Here is a 27,531-nt window from a genome sequence, read left to right as displayed (position 1 = left end):
ACAATGCATAAAGCTTGACTGAATTTTGGATTGTGACTGGGGGGTGAGGAGAGAGCTTTAAAAGACATTCTCAAGATAATTGGGAAAATATGAGTCTATATATACAGTGTGACAATAGTATTGTGGTTATTCAGGAAAATGTATTTATGCTTAAGAAATGCATACTGAAATAGTTAGAGGTAAAGTGTCATGAATTTTGAAACTTAAATAGTTCTGCCAAAAAGAAAGAGAGAGAGAGAGAGAGAGAGAGAGAGAGAGAGAGAGAGAGAGAGAGAGAGAGAGAGATTGAGAGAGAGAGAGAGAGAGAGATAGAGAGAGAGAGAGAATATGACAACAATGTCAACAACTGTCAAATTTCAGTGGAAGGTACATTAGTGACCATTGTACTATTTTCTCCTCTTTTTCATAAATTTGAACATTTTCAAAATAAAAAGTTTAGGGACAGCCGAATGGCTCAGTTGGTTAGAGCGCGAATTCTCAAGAAGGTTGCCGGTTCAATTCCCGCAAGGGATGGTGGGCTGTGCCCCCTGCAACTAAGATTGAAAATGGCAACTGGACTTGGAGCTGAGCTGCGCCCTCCACAACTAGACTGAAGGACAACGACTTGAAGCTGATGGGCCCTGGAGAAACACACTGTTCCCCAATTAAAAAAAAAAAAAGTTACTTAAAAAAAAAATAAAAAGTTTAGGGTAAAAAAGCTGTGGGCCATTTAACTACACAAATTAAAATGAAGTTTATATTATGGGAATTTTATCTCAAAAAAATAAATAAGCAAAAAAGAACTGTAGGTATGTGACACTAGGGAGCTGTTACAGAACTGCTTCAATTGCTCCATTCTCATAAACCATGGCGTGGACGGTACCCCCTGGAGTTAGGTAACACCATGACACTGGGAAGAGTGATGTTTTCATGTTGAGACAGAGTTAGAAGGAAACACAGAATCTTTTTGCAGAACTGGAAAAAAAATAGGATAAGCTAAACTGTATAATAAAATTACTTTTATATAATTTAATGGCTATTGTTAATTTTAGATTGCAAAGGAGAAAGCAACGTATGGTCATTTGGCCATAAATCAAGCATAGCCTCAATTGGTTAAGAGAAAACATCAAAAGCAAACCAAACTGGACACACACCTGGGTTGATGGACGGAGCGGGTGGAGGTGGGAGAGGCCGGCCTTCCTTAATGGCTAGTGTACACTGCTTTGCTGATCGAATTGCATTAATGAAGTCTTCATGTTGTTGTCTCCAGTTAGCTTTCCTCACAGGTGGAGGCTATAAAAAAATAAAATCAACATACGCTAACCTAGACTACATATCTCTCCGTTATAATTTTATTTATTTATTTTTTTAAGCTGAGACTTGAATTTACAGGAAACAGGACTGTGAAATTTGGAGAGAAAAGAGAATTTGTTTTTCAAAAGTACTAAAAGAGGTTTGGAAAATACAGTAATAAAAGTCACAAGTCACAGTAGTGAAGGAAAATGCAAAATAACCAGATAAACAAAGAGACTACAAAACTTTAAAGGAAGACTTAAATGTAAGATTAAAAGTGACTTTCTTCCAAGCTAATTGCTAGATTTAATGCTACTCTAATGAAAATATAAACAAGATTCTTGTTTTGCCACATCTGGAAAGCATCTCAAATACATTTGGAAATCTAAGTGAGCATGATTAAAAAGAAAACAGTAAAGGTGGATTATACTTACACGACATTACACTGTACTATCAAGCAAAAATGAAACCAGAGAGCCAGAAAGAGGTTTTAATGTACTTAGGGATGTAATCACGAACAATAAGGAAGATATGGAGAATACCTTGGAGTGAGGAGCATTTCTCACAGTGGGAATGTCAGTGCCTTGTAATCTTTGCTTTAAGGAATTGAAAGGTTTACGCTTTTTGCTGAAGAGTTTTCTACATATTGGTCCATGCCTTTCCTAGAAAAGAAACAGTGGGGATTACATTTTTTAAAAAATGGACAATCACAAAGTTTGGAATGCCACAGTGTACTCAGGCAGCCCCCACTACAGTGACTGGGTTGCACCTTCAGAGCCAAGTTCATTCTCTAACTCTCAAATCACAGCAGAGCAAATCCATCTGGCTCTCCTCACCCATGTTACACATAACTAGATATGGTGTTCGGTCAAGGTCAAGAAAAGGCCTCCACAGCTAAAGAGAATTACTTCAAACTTGCTTTTACATATTTAACCCTACCACTGGGGCTGGATGAAAGGTTTTAAAAGCATTAAATAAAGTTGAAAATATAAACTTTATAGTTTAAATTGAAATAAATATTTCGGATATTGAGCTATTTTCAGGTACTCACTGAAACCAAAGAAGTTTTGTTGCTTACTTCTTCTATTCTGTTTCCTGCCTGCACTGTTTCTAAATTCCAAGAGCAAGTCATTCAGTAATATAATATAACAGGAAATTTGAATCCCAACAACTTTAATATTCAGTTTTACCATCCTTTTGAAATAGCCCTTTGCGTACAGCAAGGGGTAAATGAGCTTCCTACCAGTGGAGGAGCCTTGTCAGAAAAACTCTTCTGACCACTCCACATTTTAAAATTGAGCTTAACTGGGCCACTTTTCTGCATACAGCCAATTAAACCACTTAACTCCTGAACAGGAGAGGAGAGGTTTCAAAGAAATATTTGAGAACATCTGCAAAAAACAAGTAGGACAACCATACAAATAAATGAAGAACACACCAAGTCCATTTAAGTTATGAAGACATTTTCCTTTAATGTACCCAAACATTTCACATTCATGAAGTCATTTATTTCAGAGCAAATCTACGCTGATCATCGTAAATTTAAAAATATTACAATATTTGCAAGAATATCACAAATATCTTTGCAGGAAAAACACTCTTTACTCCAGCCAGTAGTCCTTTAAGAACAGTTTCTGGTACAAAAACCGGGAAACAACACATAGCACTCTGCCTGTGTCCCAACTTTATAAAGTCTGCTACTGCACCATTGTGGGATTTGAACATCTTTGCCTTCTATTTTCCATCCTCTTCCTCGGGGCGTAACTCCTAATAGCCATCACTTACATAGTTGCTTTGTCCAAACCCAACAAAACTGTGAACATTACTGCACCTGGCTATAAACAAGCCACACCATTAAAAAAAAAAAAAAGCAGAGAGAGAGAGAGAGAGAGAGAGAGAGAGAGAGAGAGAGAGAGAGAGAGAGAAAGAGAAAGAGAGAAAGAGAGAGAGAGAGAGAACAGTTGATCAAATGCTCCCTGTAGTCTAGAGATAGGCCTAGGAAGTAAAACTCAAGAGGATCCAAGACGTACTTGATGTTTAGTGATCCCTCTTCGAATGGTACCTCCTAGGTCTCAAACCCCTTCCCATGGACGCAGCCCCAGGCTGGCCAAGGCATCAGACCCGTGGGTTGCCAAGCCACAGGAGGCCCTATGAACTCCCATTCTAGATTCTGGCAGTTAAATAAAAGAACAGGTATTTCATTTTGCAAATTCCCCAGAGAAAACCTACACCCTCATTTTGTTGCCCCAAATGTAGTCAGGCATGTAGTCCAAATCCTTGAAGTTCAATGTAAGTCTCCTTGATCTAAAATGTCCCAACTAACAATTGCATTGTCATCTTAATTTTTAAAAATCATTTTTCTTGGGAATCTCTTTATAATATTGGGGGCTAATACCTTTTGGACTCCCTAATTTTGAAATAAATCAAGCTTTTATTCCATTTTATAGACATCAATCAGGAAACCTGATATGCAGTTAGCTTGAAAATGGTTTAACAATTAAATCTTGGAAAAGGCTTTATATCCATTTTGTTCAAATAACATAAAACCCCTGAAATTGGAGGGTTGTCTTCATACGTGGCAAAGCAGGAAACAGAGGGAGGTTAAAGGACTTGTCAGGATTAGTGACAAATTTGAGGCTAAAAGCCAAGTTTCCAGATGCTCCAAATTCAATGTTCATTCCTCTTGACTAGCTAATTTCCCTGGTGTTTTGGCCTTAAAAATTTGAATTTCTGATGCGTATAGAAAAGGCAAAAGAGCCAAAACCTCTCAAGAGACAATCAGCTGTGCCAAGACCCTTTCATCTGGTGTCCTTTTAGTAAGAGGACCACGTTTAATAAGTTCCCTTTTGAATGGGCAGCATCGATCTGCCTGAGCGTCCTCTGGGCCTGCCAACCACAGGGTTATGGACTTCTCTTCCCTTGCTTTCCCTCCACATCTGTCTTTAATCTTTGCCACTGCGGCCTCCTCACTAACTTGACAGTTCATTTAACTCCAATGAAACACATCTACAAAACGTCTTTATGTTTACCAGAACATCTGCTGCAAAGCGTCTTCCACAGACTTCACAGGGAAATAATTCCTGATTGCCATCTGTATAAGATCCAAGAGCACATTATGTTAGTTTCATGGAATTGCCTGCCTGAGAAGAAATAACTAACTGGAGGAGAGACCTCAATAGCTTAATATCCTCACTCTCTTTTCCCTCCCCACCAACTACTTCCTTCTCTTAGAAAGATCATTTGTAAACTTACCTGTGTTTTCTTCTAATAAACTTCTCCCTTTACTAAACAAGCAAATTCCATATCCTTCAGGAAACCGGGGTATAATGTTTAATATTTAATATATTCTTAAGCAAAGTGTCTGATGGCTTTGGTTTACACCTAAATACTAATACCTTAGCATAAAGTCATAAATAATCCAATGGTAACACCTTCAGGATTCCACTAGAATGGGAGGTCTATATGTGCGCTAAACAAAGGCATGCCAATTTATCAGAGACTGCATGAAAAAGGCCACTTAATTATCAAATGTAAGGTAACTTTCCTGAGAATGGTTTTTCTCTCTCTCAATAAACTCTTTTTGTTGGAATAAACTCCCACCTGAAAGGAAGTAGGAGAGACTGACGAAATGGACCAAGCAGAACCAGTAGACTTGGATTCAAATCAGAAAAGGGGTGCCATTACAATGGGACAAACGTATGAGGATGGGGAACATCATCCCCTTGGTGGTGTTTGGGGGTCAGACCTCTTCATGGGGTCAGTGAGTAGCACTCACTGCTACCATTTTATACACAGTGGTGAGTGAGTGAAGGATTACACACATAATATGTTCACTACTTGCTATTGTTGTGGTTTTAATATTCAATCATAACAATATTTTAAAAATTAAATGAAGAAAAAACTCAAATATAAAAGAAAAAAAGAACACAGCTGAAACGGTGCCCACTAGATCCCAATGACTCCAAGAACCTGACCCACTGTAAGGGGCTCAATAAATACTTGTTGAATGTCTGGGCCAAACAAGAATGGAGTTTCTACCACAGGATGAATCATTCATTCAATAAATATCTGCTATATGCAACTCTGTGGGAATATTGAGAGAAACCATACGTGGGTCCAGCATAGAAAAGGAGAGAAAGTATGCACATAAATTACTTTAAATGAAGTTAGGAAAGTGTCTCAAGGAAAACATTATGGAATTCTGGGGAAAAAAAAGAGTTTCACTTCATGCTACTTCCTTTTTGTTCATTTGGTTGAGTATATAAAGATTAAAAAAAGTTTGATCATGGAGAAGATTTTATATTAGAACAACAATCTGGGCTTTTTTCTACAAACAAGGGGAGCAATCAACAACATGAGTAGGAAGAAGCTGAACAGAGCTGCAGAAGATGCATGCGACAAAGGTGAGGAGGAGTGAAGGGACGATGGTGGGAGGGAAGATAGGATTTTAGTTAAAAGTCTAAAGGGGTGGGCCTGACATGGAAAGAAAAGAGGAAACGGAAGACACTGTGGTGAAAGAATCGACGACATGATTAGATTTGGGGAGCGTTGGGTGGTTGCAAAGGGAGAAGGATGCCCAAGGACTGAGAAGATGGTAGGAACAGAAATAGAGAATTTGAAAAGAAGGGCCATTTTAGTAAGAAAAATGACCTCAGCTTTGGAAATACTGAGTTTGAAATAGAGTTATCCAGCCAGCAGGATGGAAATGAGGGAGGTCAGGGCTAGAGACACAGATGTAGGCTTTGTTTGGAGAGTGATGTAAAGGCATGAGATTGCCAGGGAAGAGGTCATGGAAAGAGAAGTACATGGATGATCCCTAGGGAACTCCACACTTAAGGGCCAAGAAGATGATGGTGATAAGCCAGAAGGAGAAGCAGGAGAGAACAGGGTCATGGAAACCCAGGGAAGACAGTTTGAAAAAGGAAGGCCTGATTAACAGGAATCAGATGGTAGCTCATTACACACATTGTTGATTTAAATGATTTCTTCTCACATCTGCCAGATGGTATTGTATTTGCAACACAGGTCATCCATTACAGCATACAGAATTACCACTCTTGCTCTCTGTTCTTTTGGCCTTCTTCTGACTCTGTAAAACAGGGTCTTAATTTTTATTTTTTTTTCCCCAGCAAGGATATCACACCCCTCCACACACTTCCTTGTTAAGAAAAACTACTCATCCTATACAACTGCCTTTTCTAAAACACTGTTTATTTATTTTTATGAATTTATGTTTACGTAACATTTGTATGGTGTTTTCCTGTTCCCCAAATGCATTTCCTATGTATTCTCATTTGCTCCTCACAGCAACACTGTGAGACAGGGCTGGTACTATTTGTTTCTTTATTTCACAGATAAGGAAACAAAGGTTCAAGGTTAGGTGATTTCTCTAAGACTACAGGTAATAAATAGAAACAAAGGTTCAAGGTTAGGTGATTTCTCTAAGACCACAGGTAACAAATGGTAACACTGAGACTTGAACCTGAGTCTCTACAAGTATTAAGACTCTTTTATTCAACTCTCACCATAAATATAGACAATGTCAGTACTAGACTGCAAAGCAAATGGAAGTCCCTGGAAAAACAATGGCCTGTGGTTTAAATCAGTGAGTTTTAACGAGTTAATGACAGATACAATATGATTCAATTGAACACCTGAAATGCATAGACCACCACATTCTGAACCACATTCAACTTGGCCGCTTGACTATAACAAGGGAATACCTGCCTAAGTCAGTTGAACCAAACATGGACGTCAAGAAGTCTAGTGTTTGCTACAGAATGCTGAATCACATGGATAAATGGTCACTAGAACCTTAACGGAATTCTTTGAAATAACCAAAATGCCCTTCAACAGGTGAATGATCAAACAAACTGTTATATCCATACCCTGGAATACTTACAACTCATCAGTAGAAAGGAACACTTGATACATGCAACAACCTGGATGGAGCTCAGTGCTGAGTGAAAGAAGTCACTCTCATAAGGTCACCTACTGTACGATTCCACTTGTACAGCATTCGCAAAAATGACAAAATTACAGAGATGGAAAACAGATGAGTGATTGCCAAGAAGTAGAGATGGCCAGGGAGGGAAGTGGTTGTGACTACATGGTGGTAAAATGGGGAAGACCTTTAGATGACTGAGCAGATGTGTATCGTTACTGTGGTGGCAGTTACACGTGGATAAAATGATACAGAACTATAAACACAACTGTACCAATGTGTATTTCTTGGTTTTGATGTTGTGCTGTAGTTATTTAAGATGTAATTTGGGGGAAACTGGGTAAAGTGTGCATGGGATCTCTCTGTACTATTTTGCAACTTTGTGATAATTATGTCAATATAAAAAGTTTTTAAAAAATATCTAGGGGTTGGCAAATTGTGGCCAGTGGGCCAAATCTGGTGCTGCATGTTTTTGCAAATAAATTTTATTGGTAAACAGCCATGTCCATTTGTTTCTTTATATAATATATACAGCTGCTTTCATGAGACAACAGCAGAGTTGAGTAATTGTAACAGAGACCATATTACTTTAATTATACTTTTTGGCCTTTACAGAAAAAGGTCACCAACCAGTAAGTGATAATATAGTAATTAAAAATGATTTGTGGGAGAACATGGAAAATATTAATGATACATTATATTTATAAATAAAGACTGGAAGGATTTTATACATTAACGATACATTATATTTACAAATAAAGACTGGAAGGATTCCATATATATATGGTGATCTCTTTAGTTTCCTGCATTTTCAATATATCCACAAAGATTATACATGACTGTTTTAAAAATCAGAATAAAAGAATAACATTTAAAAAAATCTTTTGACAGAAGATTCTAAAGCAATGAGTATCAATCTAGCTATTTCTGTCTTTATCCTAACTGGAGTCTTACTTTGTAGACTATTAGCTATTATTTTTGTATATTGGTTTAAAATGTTAGATGATTTTTAAAATGAGGAACGGAAAGTGATCTGGAAGTGATCAGCAGTTTTGTTTAGCACGCTAACAGTGAAAAATAAGCATTATAAAGATCTCAGTTCAAAAATTTTATAAGAGGCCTGGAGAGGATTATGGTTGTAATGAAATTGGAAAAAATTCTACTTGTGACTAGACATTCTTTTTCTGAGCTGGAAGAATGCTTTGTAAAGACACCTACTAATTCACATTTCCTTATAAAGCCGTGATAGAGAAGGAAAATGGAAGATGTTTTCTCATTCCGTTGTCTGCAAGTAAAAGAACTCTTAAGTCCTTTACAATCCGGATCATGCAAACATTAGCAATTTCAACATCTTCCAAGGCCATATGGCAAAGGTGGTGGCATGCTGACCTCAACTTATTAACTTATCTCAGGGACATGAGTCATAAAACAAAAATAAATTGACTAATGAGTTAGGATGGCAGAGGGAACACCCCATCAATATTTGCTTTCTCCCAAAGCCCCACAATTCTACAGGAAAGGAACAAATGGACATAGAGACATAAAGAAACACATGGACAGGAAGGAAAGAGGACAAAAATAAAAAATAAAAAAAATTGGAATCTGGAAAGCTGACGGATATAACAAACTCGGAGGACCTAAAGCTACATCAAAAGCCACTTTCCAGGCTGACAGTAGGGAGACAGAGAACCATCCAGTTTGCACTGCAGGAACCTCCAAAGTCACAGCAATCCCTGAGCAGCATAAACCTCTGGAACTGGAATAAGATAAATGAGGAGGAAGAGACTGCTGAAATATGGAGGATCAGGCTGCAAGTTTTCTGAAAAGAAGGTAAGATTTCTAGATTGCCTATTGTTGATGTTCAGTATTTATGGTCATGATGTTCCATCAAGTCTCTGTAAGCACTAAATAAGCCAACACGGACTCGTTACTCTGATGGGAAATACAGGATTAGATTCCTGTGAGCCTCTGGTCACAATATTTTTATCAACCTATCAATACATACCTTGTTTTATGTATTTCTGTTTAAAGATTTTATTTAAATATTGCTGATTCAACAACACTGAACTCATGGCCAACAACAAACAGTGTAACTCATTCCTGAATGAAGCTTATCTAACAGACATTTTTGCTCCATAAGGCACATCACAGACTTCCTGCACTTAGAAACACTCGACAACACTACAACACTATTCTTGGGGGAAGTTTTAAACAGTGAAATCACCAAGAGAAAGTGAAAACAATATGAAAAATATGGCACTAACTAGGCTGTGAAAAGGGCACTTGTTTACAGTATGAGAACCAAAGCCAGAAGGCAGAGCCTATATTCTACCTTAGCTGGGAACATGCATATGTCAGGTGACTCAACTTTTTAACTGCTATGTGCATAAAAGCACCATGACTGTTGATTTTAGGGTTACAAGTTTTAGCAGGTAGACAAATTTGCAAATAGGGACTCCAAGATTTATGAAGACTACCTCTGTATATGTGTGTACATATACACACACACATATGTATAATCTAGTAATTAGTCTCATGAATAGTGATAATGAAAGTAGAGAACACCCCAATACCTACCTTCCTCTACTGGCTCACAGAACTCTACCTGCTACCGTGTTTCCCCGAAAATAAGACCTAGCCGGACAATCAGCTCTAATGCATCTTTTGGAGCAAAAATTAATATAAGATCCGGTCTTATTTTCCTATAAGACCCAGTCTTATATAATTGTCTGGCTAGGTCTTATTTTTGGGGAAACACGGTAGTCCCTTATTCCCAAAGTAGAATGAAAACTTCCCTGAGAACAGAACTATTCCATGAGGAAATAACTAAAGATACTGACATTGGGAAGATTCCCAAACAGCTCACGCAGACCACCCTACAATAAAGCTCAAAAATCATTAAATACTACTCATCCATTTAGACTTTCCAGTGTTTTCTTCTTCCAATCTTAATCATAGACAGGAATTTCCAAAGATCTGAAGAAAGTCTCTAGTATTTAAGCCCAAAACAAACAAAAAAACAATTTAAAGTACAATTAAAACTCTTGGAAATTAGAAGTTTTAAAGGAGAAATGAAAACCTCAATAGAAGGTTGGGAGATAAAATTAGGGAACTATTCCAAAAAGTAAAATGAAATAGAAATGGGTGAGATACATAGTAAATTAGAGTACCTGTCCAGAAGGTCCTACTCCAAATAATAGGAATTCAAGAGAGAAAAGGAGAAAACACAAGAAAATAAAAATACTTTTTAACAATTTCCAGAAGTGAACAGACATGAACCTTTTGGTTCACAGGACCCAGCACAATGGGTGAAAATAGATCTATAACAAAAAACAACATTGTGAAATTTTAGAACATTGGAGACAGAGGTTCTGATGTAAGAGAGAGAAAAAAAAGGTAACATATAAAGTATTAGGAATCAGAATGGCTTCAAATTCCAAACAGTAAAAATAGAAATGGGAAAAATCCTTTAAACTTCTGAGGGAAAATAATCTACAACCTACAATGTTATACCTAGCCAAGCTATCAATCAAATATGGAGGTAGAAAGCAAACAAAACAGAAATAGACTCAGAGAGAAAAAACTGATGGTTGCTAGACAGGAGGGGGTTTGGGGGATGGGTGAGAGGTGAAGGGATTAGAAAGTACAAATTGGTAGTCACAAAATAGTCATGAGAATGTGAAATACTGTATGGGGAATATAATCAATAATGTTATAAATACTATGGAGGGTGTCAGACGGGTAATGGACTTATGGAGGCGGGTCACTTCATAGATTATATAAATGCCTAACCACTGCACGTACACCTGAAACTAATATAAAATATTCAATGTCAACTATAATATATAGTTTATATACATTATATATATATATATATATATATATACACACACACATATATATACACACACACACACACACACACACACACACATATAGTCACGGGATGTAAAGTACAGCATAGGGAATATAGTCAATGGTACTGTAATAGCTATGCACGTTGTCAGAGGGATAACAGACGTGTGGGGGACTATCACTTTATGAGGGGTGTAAATGGCTAATCATTGTTTTGTACACCTGAAACTAATAATAAAATTAAAATATGGGGTAGAATACATTTCCAGACATGCAAGGTTTCAAAAAGCTTACATCCTGTGCACTGTCTCAAGAATTACTGAAGAATGCGCTCTGCAACAAGATGAGCAAAAAGGAAATTCAACACAGGAGGAAAGGGAACTCCAAGGATAACAGCCCGGCACCAGAACTAGAGAGCTACCTGAGTCCAGAGTGGAAGTGTGTGATTAAAGACTCAGACATATTGGAGGCTGTCAGCATAGGCACTGCCTTTGTAATCTGAGAACAGTCACGTCCCAGAATATCGGGGGGTTCCCACTCTGTCCTCTACTTGGCTTGTATGACCATGTCCCAATGAAGTGCCTGCTTCATATTCTAATGTCTAGATAGCTGAAAACACTCATTTCACTCCATGAGAAGGTTCTTGAGAGAGCTATAGGTAGGTCATGGTGAACTTAGAGGCAGAAAATATAAAACATGCAAACAACCTCTAAGCGCTCTTCTGCAGGAGATCCAGGATGCTCCAACTGAGGTGACTTATGTTCCCTAGGACTCACCCATCACCTTGCTCACTGACATCTCCACTTGGGGCGCCTGAAAACTCTAGAAGCTGAAATAAGACTCAGAGTCTACTCTGCTCGTTTTCTCAAGGATGCCTTCATCAAATGGTAGCAAACATTGCCTTCATAGAGCTAGATTTATGCTTCTTAATTATTCAAAACCATACACGATACTGTGTTTAGGGGTACCATACAGGTGATGAAGTCTAGATAGTATGTAAGAGTTACCCGAAGGAAAAGAGTGAAACAAAATTGAGGATGAACCCACAGGTGGCTTCAGTGTTGTTTCTTTACTTGAAGAGTGGGTTATGTGTTTATTATAGCTTCTCCTGGAAGGCCATTAGAAGTTTTTCCTTCTCCTGACCTTTAACTGAAACAAACAAGCAGGCTACAACATACTATGTCAAGACACAGAATAAGCAACATAAAAGTATTAATAATGTAACATTCAAGTTTACAGGATGGTTAAGAGTTCTGAGCTTCACCTGAGGTGCTATGACACATCACAATGGAGGTGTGGATACAATACATCACAGGTAATGCAACCCAAATGGTAATAGGTCCTGATCCTTAAGTTTGACTTGTAAAATAACAGTCGTTTTAAAATATCTGAAAAAGTAATTTTATACCACTCATGGACAATGCTTAAACAAAATAGGTCAAAATAAAGCAGGCAAATGCCTCATTTTGCCCCCTACCTGGGATGATTTAGGACGTCACTCCTTGCTAACATTAGGTTAAGTCTAGATCCCATTGTTCCCTTCACATTTAAGCAATTCTTTCCTGAAATGTCTTTCCCAACTATCCATTCATTTACACACTTCTTAGTGATTACTTACCTAATGCCAGGCACTGTTCTAGAGCGTGGGGATAAAGTAGTAAACAAAAATTCCCTGCCCTCAACTTGTTCTAGTGAGAGGACATTAAAAAACAGGTTACATTTCGATGCCAATAGGTGCTATGAACACACAGAAGGGAAGGAGCATGAAGGACGCAAGGGAGGGATGTATGTGCTGTTTTAAAATAGATGGGTCAGGGAAAAGCTATGGGGAGGTGGTCACTGGACACAATCTTGAGGGAGGTTTATTTGCAGTAAGAGCACTTCGTGGGGAACAGCAAGCACCAAGATTCTCATTTCAAGTGGTATTTATCACAGTGATGTGGCTCTGCTCGTTTTATTTTGCTGCACACACCCTGCCTCCTCAGATAACGCAGTCCTTGGAGGCAAAATCCTCCTTATCGTTTTGGACTCCCAACATTTAGCATGGAGCTTATGTTAACTTCCCCAGCATTGTTTATAGACAATTCAAATCATAAATATCCCCAAGTGTTACAAAATAATTCAAAATATCGTGTAAGAATCTGTTCTCCAGAATAAAATTAAGATCTTTAAATCTGGAAGATAATCAACCTAAATCACAATATGTTTCACCAAGACTATGGCTTATAGCCACATTTTCTGAATTGCAAAATATGTAATGTGCTGATTTAAATCCTTTGGGTAAGGAACAGTAAAATTAGCTCATAAAATGGATTCTGAATAGCACAAATAACATTCCATGTCTAGAAGATTTTTGCTGGTTGTGAGAACCATCCAACGGAGACAATTAACAAAATAAGTGGTCAGTCCTTTAAGGATTTAATACGTTTCCAATACTACCATCAACCATCATCTGACCATTTGCTTCCACAGGCTGGCACTGATACACACTTCCCAGTATTCTACTTTAGTAATGACAAGCTCTTTGCCAAGTTTTTTTATGTCAGTGTTGGTTGAGTACCTAATGCTACCGTTTCTCACAGCTCTTCTAAAACTCCTACAATAATTACTTGGATTTAGAATTGATAACATATAGAACAAGATAATCACAAGCTTTGGAAAAACATAATCAAATGAATTACCAATGAAGACACTTCCTCATCACTTAGATGGCAAATGCAGCTCACCTGCTAAAAATAGTTGTGCCCTAGCCATTCTGTTCCCAACTCAGAGCAGCAGTGTCCAGATGCCTTTTCCAGAAGAGTCCAGGTAACACATTAGTGAGGGACACATGAACAAAGGTCACTAACAACTTGTCCACTGCAAGGAAGTCACAGTTTACCAAATAATTAACAATTGTGATGGCATCACTGCTTCAGCCTTTAAAAAGTTTAAAGAAAAAAACAAAACAAAAAAAACCCCATCAAAAAGCAGGGTGTTTTCAACTATGCATTTTAATCAAGTATGAATGGTTCCAAGCATTAAATAATGTTGAAAAACAAGCTTTCTAGTTTAAACTGAAGTGAATATTTCTGATTTTCAGCCAGGTACTCACTGAAGCCAAGGACGTTTTCTTGATTATTTCTTCTTCTGTTTCCTGTCTTCACTGTTCCTAAATTCCCAAAGCAAGTCATCCAGTAATTGAGTCACAACAACCTTAATATTCAGTTTTACCATCCTTTTGAAATAACCTTTACATACAGCAAAGGGAAACAGTTTCCTACCAGTGGAACCTTCTCAGAAAAACTCTTACCACTCAGCATTTCAAAATTAAACTTAACTGGGCCACTTTTCTATATACAGCCAATTAAACCACTTAACTCCAGAAAAGGAGTGGCGAGGTTTCAAAGAATATTTGAGCACATCTGCAAAAGACAACTGGGACAACCACAGAAAAATAAATGAAGAACACACTAATTCCATTTAAGTTATGAAGACATTTACCTTTAATGTACTCGAACATTTCACATTCATGAAGTCATTTACTTCAGAGCAAATCTAAGCTTATCATATTAAATTTAAAAATATTACAATATTTACAAACTTGCCAGTATAAATACAAACATTGTACTGTTTTCCTTTAGTACCTGCCAATACCAATGGCAGGTCAGTGTTGTCTCTTTGAAGCTCCTCGTTCGCTCTTGAGCAGAAGGAGGGGCTCCTCACAGGAACGTGCCTTTCCCTAAATGTTCCACTATCATAGCTTTAGCCCTTCAACATTCTTCTTCAAGTTCAGCAGTTCCTTTTCCTGCCTTCTTTTTTCCAGTTTGAAGGCTAATTTGTTAGCTTTCTTCTCTACCCTCCGCTCCTGTGCAAGAATATATTCATGTTAGTCAAATCCTCCAACTAATTTTACTAAAGACTCCCATGACCTCCCTGCCCACCAGCTCTCTGTAAATCTCACGTCTAAGAAAAGTGCTTTACCCTGCGCTCTTCTTTTATAGCTTGCTTTCTTGCTCTTTTATCATCTTTGCTTTCAGTTTTGGAGCGTGGCTGGGTTGACACCTTGGGGAGATCACTGTCATTAATCATCTGCATTCGTTCAGCTTGCTTTGCTGTGAATCCTTTCTTAGGTAAGACATCGAGAGGTATTCCTGTTTTAGAAGATATTCGGATTTGTCTGGGCTGAAATAAAAGACAAAAACAGCACTAGGGTTATTTCCCATTCCTGTTAAAAACGAGCTCTCTTATGACACATTGTTGATGCTTTTCCTAGCAGTGTTGGTAACCACCGGAGGTAAGCCCACTGTGAGAAAATCATTTGTACACTTCATTTCCTGCACTGCACATTTCAAATAGCTTAGGACATCAGGACTTACCTTTGCTTGATACTTGATAAGTTGTGGATGGTTATATAAATTTGAGTATGTGCCTAAAAACAAACAAACAAAAAATCATAAATAAGCATACATTCAGTTTAGCAAAACACATTTACCCATTTTTCCAACTTTGGTGTCTTCTTAGTTCACAACAACACTGGATCTCTCTTAAAAATGTTTTTTATATCATTTATAACTTAAAAATAGGAATATTTCTTTTTCCAAGTTATTTTAATAAAATATGTACCTTTTCAAACAGGTGATGTACTTAATACTTTAAAATTACTGCCGTACTTTCAGCAGTAAAATGGACATCAAAATACTTACTACAAATGGATTCACAATCCCACTTCTCTTTGACTTCTTCAAGAACTACAGTAACAATCTCTTCTTCCTCAGACCCATCAAGTTCCTTCACTGGCATGTCCTGGTCCTCCAAGGGTTCAAGAGTATTCAGTTTTACACAACTTTTGGTTGAGTTTTCAACAATGAAGGCAGAGGAAGGGAAAATAAGAAAACCACCCATTATGATACTATATGTCACTTAAACTGCACTTAAAGTATGGAAACAACAGCACTTTTTAAAACTCACATACTCATGTGCTCTGTCACTTCCTCTCAAAATTAGCTGTATCTAGCCCTGCCTCCCCTTTTCAGCAGGTTTTGGACACTCATTCTGCTGACAGGAAGGAAAAATCTGTCTGCATCTTTGCAAGGATATAACACATTAAACAAAATAGCAGCTTTCCTAAAACAATCTTGTTCAAAGCTTCGAACGCATTAGCCCATCTGTCTCTCCAAAGTATTCAAATAATTCACTTCAAGTATGCAGCTCTTATCCTGCTGTAGGATCTGCATATGACAGTGATCGTGGAACATCAGACCTTCCTAGCAGATGTAAACACCTCATTAATTTCTCCCAGACAAATCACCTTAATGTGGGTGATGATTCACCAAATTATTTGGCTGGAAAGTTATACTAATCCGGCTGGAGAAACAAATTCTTGTCTTTCTATAAGTCGTAAATATCTACTTCTCAGAACGCCTGGCATTTCAGGGAGATTAAGAGTATATACACTTAGAAGTCAGAATAATTTTTCAGTCAGAGAGGCTAGAAGTACCACCTCATTCTTTTTTTTTTTTTTTTTTTTTTTTACCACCCCATTCTTAAGTGGAATGTGACCTTGTTACTTCGCACTATAACCCTCAGTTCTTCCATCATGATTCTTAGGACAAAGTTTTAGAGAAAGTGGTTCTCAGTATGTTCCCACCAACTTTTATATTCAGCTTCAGAACTCTTAACATCAAAATGTGAGCCAAAGGTTATGGAAAATGTACCCTTTTCTTAATATGGATTCTAACTGGGTGATTCGATTCACTTATACAATTACAGACTTTATTTGAAAATGAAAAAAAGCAGATAAACAAGGAAAAGTCGCCGTACTTCTCTGCCTTCTCTTTATAGTAGTCATTTAAAACTTCCTCTAAGCGATTGCTGTCTACTTGAATGGAACCTTCCAATTCAGCATTATCCAGAGCTCCAATTTCATCATCATCATACTGTTCATAAAACTTGAATATATAAAGAGACAAGATACCATGAAAATGAATGTATTCATTAAGACTACAGCATTTAAATGTTTTTACGTTCATTTTATTCCTACATAATATAAGCATGACCATGAGATCACATCTATAACAATATGATGTGGAAGACACTGTACCTGGCACTTCAAGACTTATATTCAGAATGAAGTAGGCTGCCACTGAATACGAAAACGAAAGGCAGTTATTCTGTTCAGCTTGGAGAGCAAAATGGTAGGTAGAAATTTTTACCTCAGAATATTTTACAGATACTTTCAAATTCATTGATTATGTAAAACTAATGTACAAATTTCACTGATGTTTAGACAATGTTTTCTGTATTATTCAAATGCTGTTCACACTGTCAGGCTTTGTAAAAGAGTAAGAGGGGGTGATGTAACTTCTGAAGGGAGGTTATTTGTAGCAATAGTTTGCTTAGTTCTTTCAGAGAAGAGGGAAATTAGTACTCACTTAAAAGGCAAAGTTAGAACCTTTACCTTAGATTTACCTTTTAGAAAGACATCCATCCATCCAAGCATCCATCCAAGCATCCATCCAAGCATCCATCCATCCATCCATCCATCACTGAACAGTTCATGGTTTAAATTCCTACCAAATGCCAGACACCACTTTGGGCCTGGGGGTATATCAGGGAGCAACACACACATGCACACAAGCTGAACGAAATGGAATTCTGTTCATGCTTAGGCCAATGCTTGAAGGAAACAGCACAGTCTTGGGGATTGTGACTGGAGAGGTTTGGAGTCAAAATGTCAGCATTCTAAGAGCAAAGTCAGGCTGGATAAGCCATCTTTTAATTCTACCAGAATTAAAATTAGGGTAGTTTTATGGTCCATTTTAATAAAAGTTATAGGCTGTTTCTAATGCAAAAAGTTCTCGCTTTTGGATTCCAGTGTCCTATAAAATTGATTAAGCACTAGGATTAAAAGGCCCTTAATTGGGGACCTTACCTTCTCAAATCTCTCATCATGCAGGGTCAGCTGCTCATTTCTCCTCATGACTGAGGAGGTCATAGAATACTCAGTAAAGCGACTTTTCGTTTCCTCTTCCCAGAACAAGTGATGTCCTAGAACCCCAAGAGACTTTCCAGAGGCCGACACGTCCTCATCTGATAATGAGCCTGCAGAGCCATAGTAATCGTCACTACCTCCTTCCTTCTCATCAGCCACGTCGTCCCACTCACTGCCATCTTCAGCCTCAGATGTCCTGAAGTCAGAGTCATAAATTAATTGTCAAAACAACTTGAAAAACAGAACCCAATGACTTTACACAAGTGAAATTTGAGGGTATCTGAGGGAGGATTATTGTTTAGGCAGGAACAGCTGTGCTGCCTGGTTGTCTGGTGTATTTGCAGAAGTGAGGAATAAGCAATCAGGCAACTTGCACTTTAGCCCCACCTGCTGATGGTTTGTGAAGACCTCAAGTCGCACATTCTCTGCTCCAAACTACAGAAGTCTCAGACTAAATGCTCTCAAGTCTCTTTCAGCTGTAACATTCTATGGTTACTCTCCTACTAAAGAAGCAAGAGTCATGTCATCTCTGCTTCGAAACCAACCACACATACCGTATGTCCATTCCCCCTTCCTCTTCTCTGGGCTTATTGGCCTGAAGGATAAAATCATCTTCAAGCAGATTATCTGGATTATCAAAGTCAAAATCATCATCAAGAGCTGCAACAATGTCAGGATCAAAATCCAGCCGAGGGCCTAGGAGGAAAACAGAAATTGAGTAATAATTCCCAAGAAAGCATTGTCGTTTCACTTAATGTAATCCGAGTACCTATTATACTTGTATGCCAGATTCCATGTATTGAGAATAAAAGAATGATTAAGGAACTTTTAAGAAGTTCAGTCTAAGTGAAAGAAATAGAGATGGATGACTGCAAGAAAATAAAAAAGGAAAAAAAAATCCTTCTGGTTTCAATATCCACTGGTAAAAAACCCTTCCATTATAGATCTACAATATTAAACTGTGTCTATCTAGCAAAATTCAAAGCTTTGACCTGCAAGAAGAAACTGGGCTTTAAATTCACCCATTAGAAATAACTCTTACCTGTTAGAAGTAACTCAGATTAAGTATTTGTAGCCCATTAAACCTTATCTGTTCAGACTGAGATTTAGTAAATCCCAACCTGTTTCTTCAGCTGTATTCTATAAATTAAAATACTACAAGAAAAAGTTTTAGGTTCAAACCTATAAACTGACACGGCTTCCAACACTCTTCACGATGTGGCCACTGCTTGATTCTCAAGCCTCATTTCATAGTAATCCTTCCCCTTCATTGTAGGCATGCTGAAGTATGTTGTTTCCTATATTCATGTTCTCCTGCTTTGGCACGTTTCCTCTGTCTGGAATAGCCTCTCCTTCCCACCCCACCCTCCTTCATCCACCTGCTTACCTTCTACTACCTAAGAAATCAACCTAGACATGATTTTTCTCTAGGACACCTTGCCTAACTCCTCAAGGTTGGTTTGAGACCTCATCATTTATTCGTTTGTATTGGAATTGTAATTTCCCATTTATCATATATCTTTCCCAACTGATGGTAAATTCCTTGAGGTCAGGGATTATGCTTTATTCTGGTTTAACTCAAGATCCTGTCACAGAGTGGCAACTCAAAGATCTGTAGAATAAATAAACGCTACATGACAAGTGCTACTCAATAATTAAGGCAATTTAGGAGAAAATACCAAACTTCACTTCTGTGAACCTCTGTGTTTATTCTAAAATACAATGTTGGTACTGGAAAAAAAAAAAAAAAAGGTAATTTTTCAGTGTATCTGGAATAGATGGTTAAATGGGACTTCTATAAAATACTTCACATTCTTGGGAGAACTCCTAAAAGCTAACATAGTAAGTATTTTCAAGATTATGCTACATGTACATAAGGCTAAGTATCACTGATTCCTTTGTAAGAGGTTAGGTCAAGGTTAAAATTCCCCTTCTAAAAATCACCAAAAATAATTTTCCCACTTTCCTCTCCAGATAGGAACTTCAAAGACTAAGAATTTGATGGCAATAAAAGGATGCCAATTACACTCATCCTTTTCTAGTGATCTGTAATCTGAATTCAGACACATCTCAATTGTTTCAACACTATCAGGAAACAAAAAAACTCTGTATCATTAGTATGTTTCTTTTTGTTAAAAGAGTTATATCCATTTCAAAAGGTAAAGAAACGAAACACACCTGAAACAGGAGCTGCTTTATTTAATAATCCAACATCTTCCTCAAACTCTGATGCAAACACTGATGAAGGCAACTTAATTCCTGTCGTCTGGAAAAAGAAATTATACAATGGTTAGCTTTATTTAGCAATACTTCTAAACTACTAGATCGGGTTGAAAAATGTCCCCGCAAAATTCATGTCTGCCCAGCTCAGAATGTGTCCTTATTTGGAAACAGGATCTTTGTAGATGTAATTAGTTAAGGTGAGATGATACTGCATTCTGGTGGGCCCTAATCCAATGACGGGTAGGTTCTTGTAAGAAGGCCGTGTGAATACATGAAGACACACAGGAGAGAAAAGACCGGAGCGATGTATCTACAAGCCAAGGAACACTAAGGATTGCCAGCCACCGCCAAAAGCTAGGGGACAGGCATGGAACAGGCTCTCCCTGAGCCCCCAAGACAGAACCAGCCCTGTCAAAAGCTTGATTTCAGACTGCTGGCCTCCAGAATGGTGGGAATACATTTCTCTTGTCTTAAGCCACCCAGTGGTAATCTGTGGTCATTTGTTACGCCAGTTCTAGGGAACCGGTACAGCTACTTTCTGGGTTCCCTCTCATGTGTGCTCCAGTTTTACTTTTTAATGATTATTCCACCACCATCATTTCAAAAGCAACTTCCCTGCAATACTTCACAAAACTCTCTCCAGGATACTATTCCACTGAATCCTCACAAACCCTTTAGGAATCAGCATGTTTTAGGGAGACAAAAGCTAAGAAACATTAAATGGCTTGCCTGCCTGAAACTGGTTAAGTGAGGTTCTGGGATTCAAATCCAGGTTGTGGAAAGCCACTCTCAAGTTTCAAAACAAAATTTTTTCCCTTAAACAGAGATAATGTCCTAATCTCTATAATGGCACAGCCCTTCTGTGAATTAGTCGCCATAAATCCTAGGGTGGTCATAAAACATTTCTTTCCATCCCTATATCCCTTTGAACTCTATTGCACACAGTGACTTCACATCAGTCTTTTGGGCACGATCTTACTCACGGGTAATCCAGACAGAGATTACTGCGATTACTGCTTAGCTCGTCTACACCTAATCCAACCTTCACATCACTGGCGTTTTAAATTCCTTTGATATTTTATGTGATCTTCCTGAATTTTGAAGGCTCTGTAAAATCAAAGCCTACTCTATGTATCCAAACTTCTTACTGTTACTCAGTAACAGGACCTCTGTGTAAATCAAGTCCAGCTCCTCACATCATGGAATGATTCAAAGCAATTTATGGAGCACACACATGCCAGGCACTACCTGTTGTCCCTTCTTTCTGGCTGGAATTCCCTTCCTTTCTTCAATATAAACCCCCTTCAGAGGCCAGCTCAGTTCTTCCTGCCTCTATGAAGCCTGTCTTGATTACCGTCCTAGAACATGGTGCCAACTCCCCTCATTCTTCACACCACACAATCAACTTCAGAATGTGCTGGCACGTTATTTCCTGACTGGTCCTTACGCTTCAGTTTCATCTTTTCAACCAAAAGATTAATAAGGTGAGGGTCAGTATCACATGTCACCATTTCCGTGTGCCTCACCACGCACTCCGCCTCCTCAGGTGAGTGGCAGGTGTGAAGCTGAGATGTATACTGTCACCGGCTCAGACAGAGCAAGCTGAATTGGAAGCCTCGACAGAGCATGAGTAAAAACAGCTACATATAGGAACGGACCCCTTGCAAATTGTTATGGCTTCCAAAGTGAGTTTCTCAATGGCATAAACATGGGCCAAGATCTGGTTTCCCGCTGGAGAGTCCTTTTTGTTAAAAAAAAAAAAAAAAAAAAAGGTTCACTACATATAATTCACATACCATATAATTCACCTAATTAAAGTGCAAACTTTAATGATTTTTGGTATATTATATTATTAATTTTTGAAAACTGTGGTAAAATATATACGTGGTCTTTTTTTAAAAGATACTATTTGTGATTATTAATCCTTGGAATTTAAGGGTTAAAGAAGGGGAGGATTACCTTGTATTTAGTGAATTTACCTTTGGAGATTGTTTTCAAATCTTGAGAAATAGTCAAAGAATCATATACATGATTAGTGTTTATAGAGTGATTACTGTTTTTGAAAAGAGGAGTGTAATTCTTTTTGTTGGTTACAGTAGTTACTAAATATATTGAGTTTGCCCAGCTGCTTTATACCATGACAGCACCTGCTTTCCTTCACGTGAAAATCGGGGACTGCTCAAGCAGTGTTAATTTTCTTGTAGTGCCTTTCTACACTGTTTTACTTTCTGTTTTTAGGGCATATTCAACATTTCTGATTCATTCAATTTTGGTTCTTTGTTACAAGTTACTATAAGATTAAAAAAAAGCACATGGAACTCATCTAGGTTTTTGTGTCATGCTACCAAAAACCAATGGAAATTTTGTGTTTAAACATAATTCACTCATCTTTGTAATCACTGAAGTGTCCACTTAAGAGCCTTATTCTGTTAAAAAGCCAATCAGGGGGTGGCTGGATGGCTCAGTTGGTTAGAGTTCGAGCTCTGAACAACAGGGTTGCCAGTTCGATTCCCACATGGGCCAGTGAGCTGAGCCCTCCACAACTAGACTGAAGACAACGAGCTGCTGCTGAGCTTCTGAAGGGACGGCCAGATGACTCAGCTGGTTAGAGAGTGAGCTCTCAACAACAAGGTTGCCAGTTCAATTCCCACATGGGATGGTGGGCTGCGACCCCTGCAACTAAGATTGAATACGGCAACTAGACTTGGAGCTGAGCTGCGCCCTCAACAACTAGACTGAAAGACAAGGACTTGATTTGGAGTTTATGGGGCCTGGAAAAACACACTGTTCCCCAATAAAAAATTTAAAAAAAAGAGGGCATAAAATGAAATAATGAAGAATTAAAAAAAAAAAAGCCAATCAGATAATGACTACTGTCGCACAAAATGAAAATGAATACGGAATAAAAGCTAATCTTGTACTGTCAATACAATTAAGCCAGAAGAAAGTTAGGACTTTATTAAAACTTTCCTCTGTGAGATAAAGAAGTTAAGCCACTATTGGACCCACCCCCCAATCGCTGTAGAAGGGAGTCAATAAGTACCCTACTATTGATCTAACAAGCTTTAAGGAAGAAGGAGTACACTGGTTCAGAGATGTGGCAGTGGGGTGTGTGGCCTTACAAGAAAGCTATGACCTGCTCAGTGCACAGCTGCAGGTATTACCTCTTTTGAGAAGATACTCTGAAATCTTACCCTCTCAATTCTCCTTAAGCAACAAGGTATGGATTGGAGGATCTAGGATCACATCTGCACTGAAGAAAAAAATGCCTGGACCATGACAGGATTGGAGAATGAGAAGGAGGGGAACTTGGTGCCCTTTTTATCTCTTCCCTTTTGTCAATAAACCCAATAAATGACTGTCTCCTTTTTCTAAGTGCCAGGTGATATAAAAGTTTCACAGAGAACTTTATACTAACAGTAAATAACAAGATACCGGTAACAAAGGTATGCAACATATGGGCATCCCTAACATAAACAGGGAAAACCAGAACTTAAATTGGTAGCACTCATTTCATATAAATATGTGCTCTCGTATGTACTGAAAAGATAACGTATTAAAGTGAACTGCATTTTTGTTGAGAAGAGTAACAGAAATTTCATTACAACTATTTGCGTCTATTCTCTTTGAGGATTAGCCTGCAGCTTTTAAGTGTTAAATCTGAACATTCTACAAAAGTTCTATTATAGAACAGTTTATAAGGCTGCAGCAGTTGTTGTTTACACATAGAATATACGCTGCTTTTCTCCTACTGAAAAGAGCTATCTAACATGACTACGTCTATCAAAGTTCTGTCAAAGGCTGTTATTTTTGACAACTGCCACCAGAGAACAGGCAGCCTACTCTCCGATTGTGTATATACGTGTGCACACACATACAACTTTAAGTGAGGGCACAGCCTATCTGTGCGCGCCTCAGACTGACACTTTATTTCTTGCAACAGTTATACTGATTTAAAAATGGTGGGTTTTTTTTTTCACTCACCCCTACACATTCTCTCTTAAACTTAAACTGTTGAAAAGTCTTACTAAAATTACTGAAGTTTCTTCGTTTTCATCTTTCCTGTTGGGTACACTGAAGGTACTGGTGGGAATAAGCTCCGAAGGCCCAGATGGTTCCTTCAGGTGCTGCAGGTAGTCATAGTCGTCATCAAAGAACACCCCATACTTCCTCTGTTCTGCTCGTCTTTCTTCATCATTTATCTAGGAAAACAAGCAAAAGGGAATTAGTACCTCCTCCAAGGATAAGGCATAGGAACCTTCCAGTGAGTACAGCTTTCAGAATTGAAGGCGGATGGCACACGGATAGTCTGGCTGATAGGAATGAGACAACGAATCCTTAAACTCATGAAACACAGAGCTTCTAAACCGTCGTGCCACATAATATTAAGATGGAATGAAAACAATTCTTCATTCCACTAGACATTTCTGTGCAACAATTCAAGCTAAGACACACAATTTGTTTTATCATGTACTTGGAGGGTTAAGAAAAAAAGGACTAGAGTGCCTTGAAAGGTTAAGTACAATTTCTTCTATTTATATGCAAAGAAACTTCTCAACACACCACACAAACTGGATTTACTGAAAAGCTATTAATAAATAGGGCCAATGTTCCCCAACATTTCCTTTCACCCACACTTAACAGGTATCCTGCCTGATAACCACCAAATCAACCTTGTGAAGGTTCCCTGGCATTTTCTAAAGCTAACTCATGAGTTTCAATGTTTTACACTTCATGAGATGAGTGACCAGGAGGCAAAACGCAGGTTGTGGTTATGAAATTAAAGGATCTTAGGGAAAGCAGAAATTGAGCACTTGGTTGTACCCTAAATAACATCATCCAGTATCGTGGCTGACAGTTGAGTAAATATTTACCATTACTTTGTAAGATTTACTCATTTAAACACCTCAAACAAAGATGCTTTATCCTCTCAATCAAAATATACATAATGTAAAAATCAGCACATTCACAGAAAATTAACTCATCAATTTTATTACCCAAAAGATCAGTTATCTGAGAATAGCAACTGGCTAATCTAATTTATAAAAACTACAAACAGTGCCCCTACAAACTTATTGGCTAAAGCACAGGACCTACTTTCTGCGTAGGCAACAGAACTCTCTGGGGTGCAGTCTCATCTGCTGCTAAAGGATCGCGTTGGCTCCGATGGACCAGGTGAAAAGACACAGCTTTCTTCTTTTCTATAAAGGGCTTTTTCTTCCTGTGAGGCTTCAAAGGACAGAATCAGAACAAGCCATTAAAACAGAACAAAAAAACCAGTGAACAGTATCAGAGTCCACGCAGGCATCTTCGATAAGTTACATGAAAGATCAACAGATTTTTGAAACCTACACTTCTAGGGAATGCAACAACAAGTACCAGTTATGTTCTATAATATCTATACTTACCTTCCTCCAACTAACATTTGTTGGCACCCACTGTGTAGGTAGACCCGGTTATGGGTGCTGGGGATACAGCCATAGGGAAGTCAGACAAGTCCCTATTCTTCTCAAGAAAATCAAGAAAAGTGGTTTCAGGTAAAGGAAATAAAACAAAACACAGTGATGTGCAAATGGGTAAAGGGTAACTTTAGACTGGGTGCTCGGGGAAGGTCCCTGGCAGGGTGAATCAGAATGACAAGGAGCCTGTCACCAGAAAATCTGGATAAGACAGTTGCAAGCAATGTACACACTTCAGGTACCAACTACTCTATGAAACCACCACACAGCAGCTAAAATTTAGTAAGATTCATCATCCCTTTCTAGATTTGTATTTCACTACCCAACCTTGGTTTTCTAAACTGAGAAAGCATCATCCCAGTGGAGTAAGCCATCTTGCTTTGGGCCGAATCTTTGTCTCTCCCGTAAGTTCCCTAACCCAGAGCAAACAGATGGGCAGACACCTGCCACTCTAACGTCTGGAAAGACCAGCAAATCCCTTTCCGCCCGACCTCATTTAGCACAGGGAGACACGTCTGCGTCCTGTGTCACAGGTTTTGAGGCCCCTCGGGGCAAACAGGAGGCCCCCTCTAATCTGCAAAGTATGCCCGGGGTGGCGAGGGTTACCCATACCGGACACTGCGCCGCAAACTGCCTCCCGCATCTTCGGACAAGCCCTCCCAGACCCAGGCCGCAGGGGCCATTGGCATTAAAGGACCCATCCTGTCCTCTGCAAACCCAGAGCGCCCCGCCCCCGAGACAAGTAGTACTCACCATGTCGCGGCCGCGGGGCGCTCACCTCAAAGAGCGGCGACGACACTCTCCTAGTCCCGGGGGAGGTGACACGATGCGTCCCGAGCGCCTCCAAGGCCCAGCTCACAGCGGGGTCTTTAGGCCTAAACACACGTGCAAACCGAGGACAGGGACGGGAAGTCACGCAGCAGGCCGGGGAAATGGACCAATCGCCGGAAAGCTGAAGCGCCGCGGCCGGTAGTTACGCAGCGCTCACGCAGTCTCAGCGATCGCGAGAAGCTCTTGGAAGGCGGGGCCGTCCCCACCCCCGGAGGGCGGGGCTTTCTCCCGCCAGAATTAAGTTAGCTGGGAGAAGGAATCACAAGCTCCCAGTGGCGGTCAGGCGCGAGAGCGATTGCTGTTTATGGGAGTACTGGCTTTTATAGCGCCCTCTACCGAGGACAGAGTCGACGAATTTAGCATCCCCATTGACAATTGTAATTCTTGCCCATTCCCAACTGTAAAACAAAACAAAACACACACACACAAACGTACACAGAAGGGACACAAACGTACACAGAAGGGACTTGGCTGCCCTCCCAGGTCACTGAAGTTTCAGGTTCCATCTTTTCTTGGCGGGTGCAGAGTCGGTTGCCTAAGCACGGAAGATCCAGGGCCTTGTTATTCTAGGCTGTACCAGGTTTATCAGGTCTTTATGTTACAACCATTTAATGAACTGTGCGTTAAATGTCCAGTTAACAATACCTCTGAGACTGTTGACAGTAGGGGCATTTGAATTAGTATATTCAGAATCTGTTTGGTGTTTACATATCTTATAAGGTGGAAACTAATGTTTACTCTCTTCCAAGCCCTTCCTCAAGTGTTTTAATGTGGTTTAAGCAAAGAGGCCATAAGCACACCTCAAGAAGATTTCAGGCAACTGCTGGCACACTCTCATAGCTTTTCCTGGACAAAGAGGGTGGTAATGCATTTAAAAGTTTTATCAGCAGACCTTTTCTCAATTTGCGGTTCCCCTTCCCGATTTCTGGTGTCTTTCCAACATATGAGTTATCTTGGATTGTGTCTTTATGTCC

At 38.9% G+C, this 27,531-nt stretch overlaps 2 protein-coding genes across 3 annotated transcripts in view; both read right to left on the bottom strand.

Annotated features, from left to right (window-relative positions):
- The window catches only part of ZC2HC1B (zinc finger C2HC-type containing 1B), a 36,346-nt gene extending 22,427 nt beyond the window's left edge, over nt 1-13,919 (bottom strand). Inside the window, exons 1-4 of the mRNA XM_033103514.1 lie at nt 13,798-13,919; nt 4,302-4,363; nt 1,815-1,934; nt 1,134-1,272 (exon numbers count right to left, since the gene is read on the bottom strand). Of these exons, the coding sequence (XP_032959405.1) occupies nt 1,134-1,272; nt 1,815-1,934; nt 4,302-4,363; nt 13,798-13,825 (349 nt within the window). The 5' untranslated portion in view covers nt 13,826-13,919. The remainder of the gene's footprint in view (nt 1-1,133; nt 1,273-1,814; nt 1,935-4,301; nt 4,364-13,797) is intronic.
- Nucleotides 13,920-14,326: 407 nt separating this feature from the next.
- Nucleotides 14,327-26,680, bottom strand: LTV1 (LTV1 ribosome biogenesis factor). Of its 2 annotated transcripts, none has more exons than XM_033103684.1 (11): nt 25,676-25,851; nt 25,365-25,496; nt 24,296-24,469; nt 20,223-20,310; nt 18,599-18,740; nt 17,985-18,240; nt 16,874-17,001; nt 15,757-15,896; nt 15,430-15,482; nt 15,035-15,235; nt 14,327-14,918 (listed from the first exon to the last, which is right to left on the bottom strand). In XM_033103684.1, exons 5-11 carry the CDS (start codon nt 18,607-18,609, stop codon nt 14,808-14,810), a joined length of 900 nt encoding a protein of 299 aa, XP_032959575.1. In that variant the 5' UTR covers nt 18,610-18,740; nt 20,223-20,310; nt 24,296-24,469; nt 25,365-25,496; nt 25,676-25,851; the 3' UTR covers nt 14,327-14,807. The 2 variants fall into 2 exon arrangements, with proteins under 2 accessions (XP_032959575.1, XP_032959573.1); XM_033103682.1 differs by lacking the exon at nt 25,676-25,851 and adding an exon at nt 26,480-26,680 and having other exon boundaries at nt 14,539-14,918.
- Nucleotides 26,681-27,531: the final 851 nt, after the last annotated feature.

The sequence above is a fragment of the Rhinolophus ferrumequinum genome, chromosome 3 (assembly GCF_004115265.2).
Source record: "Rhinolophus ferrumequinum isolate MPI-CBG mRhiFer1 chromosome 3, mRhiFer1_v1.p, whole genome shotgun sequence".
NCBI classification, from domain to species: Eukaryota; Metazoa; Chordata; class Mammalia; order Chiroptera; family Rhinolophidae; genus Rhinolophus; species Rhinolophus ferrumequinum.
Note: the sequence above shows the minus strand (reverse complement) of the source record. Positions and strands in the feature narration are given on the sequence as shown.

Bases quoted from the DNA above. Each gene is read 5' to 3' on its own strand.
- LTV1 (XM_033103682.1), bottom strand. The intron at 20,311-24,295 runs GTAAGACTTTTC...TTCTTTTTCCAG, and splicing joins AAGAAACTTCAGTAATTTTA to ACGACAGGAATTAAGTTGCC. The intron at 17,002-17,984 runs GTAAGGTCCCCA...TATATATTCAAG, and splicing joins ATGATGAGAGATTTGAGAAG to TTTTATGAACAGTATGATGA.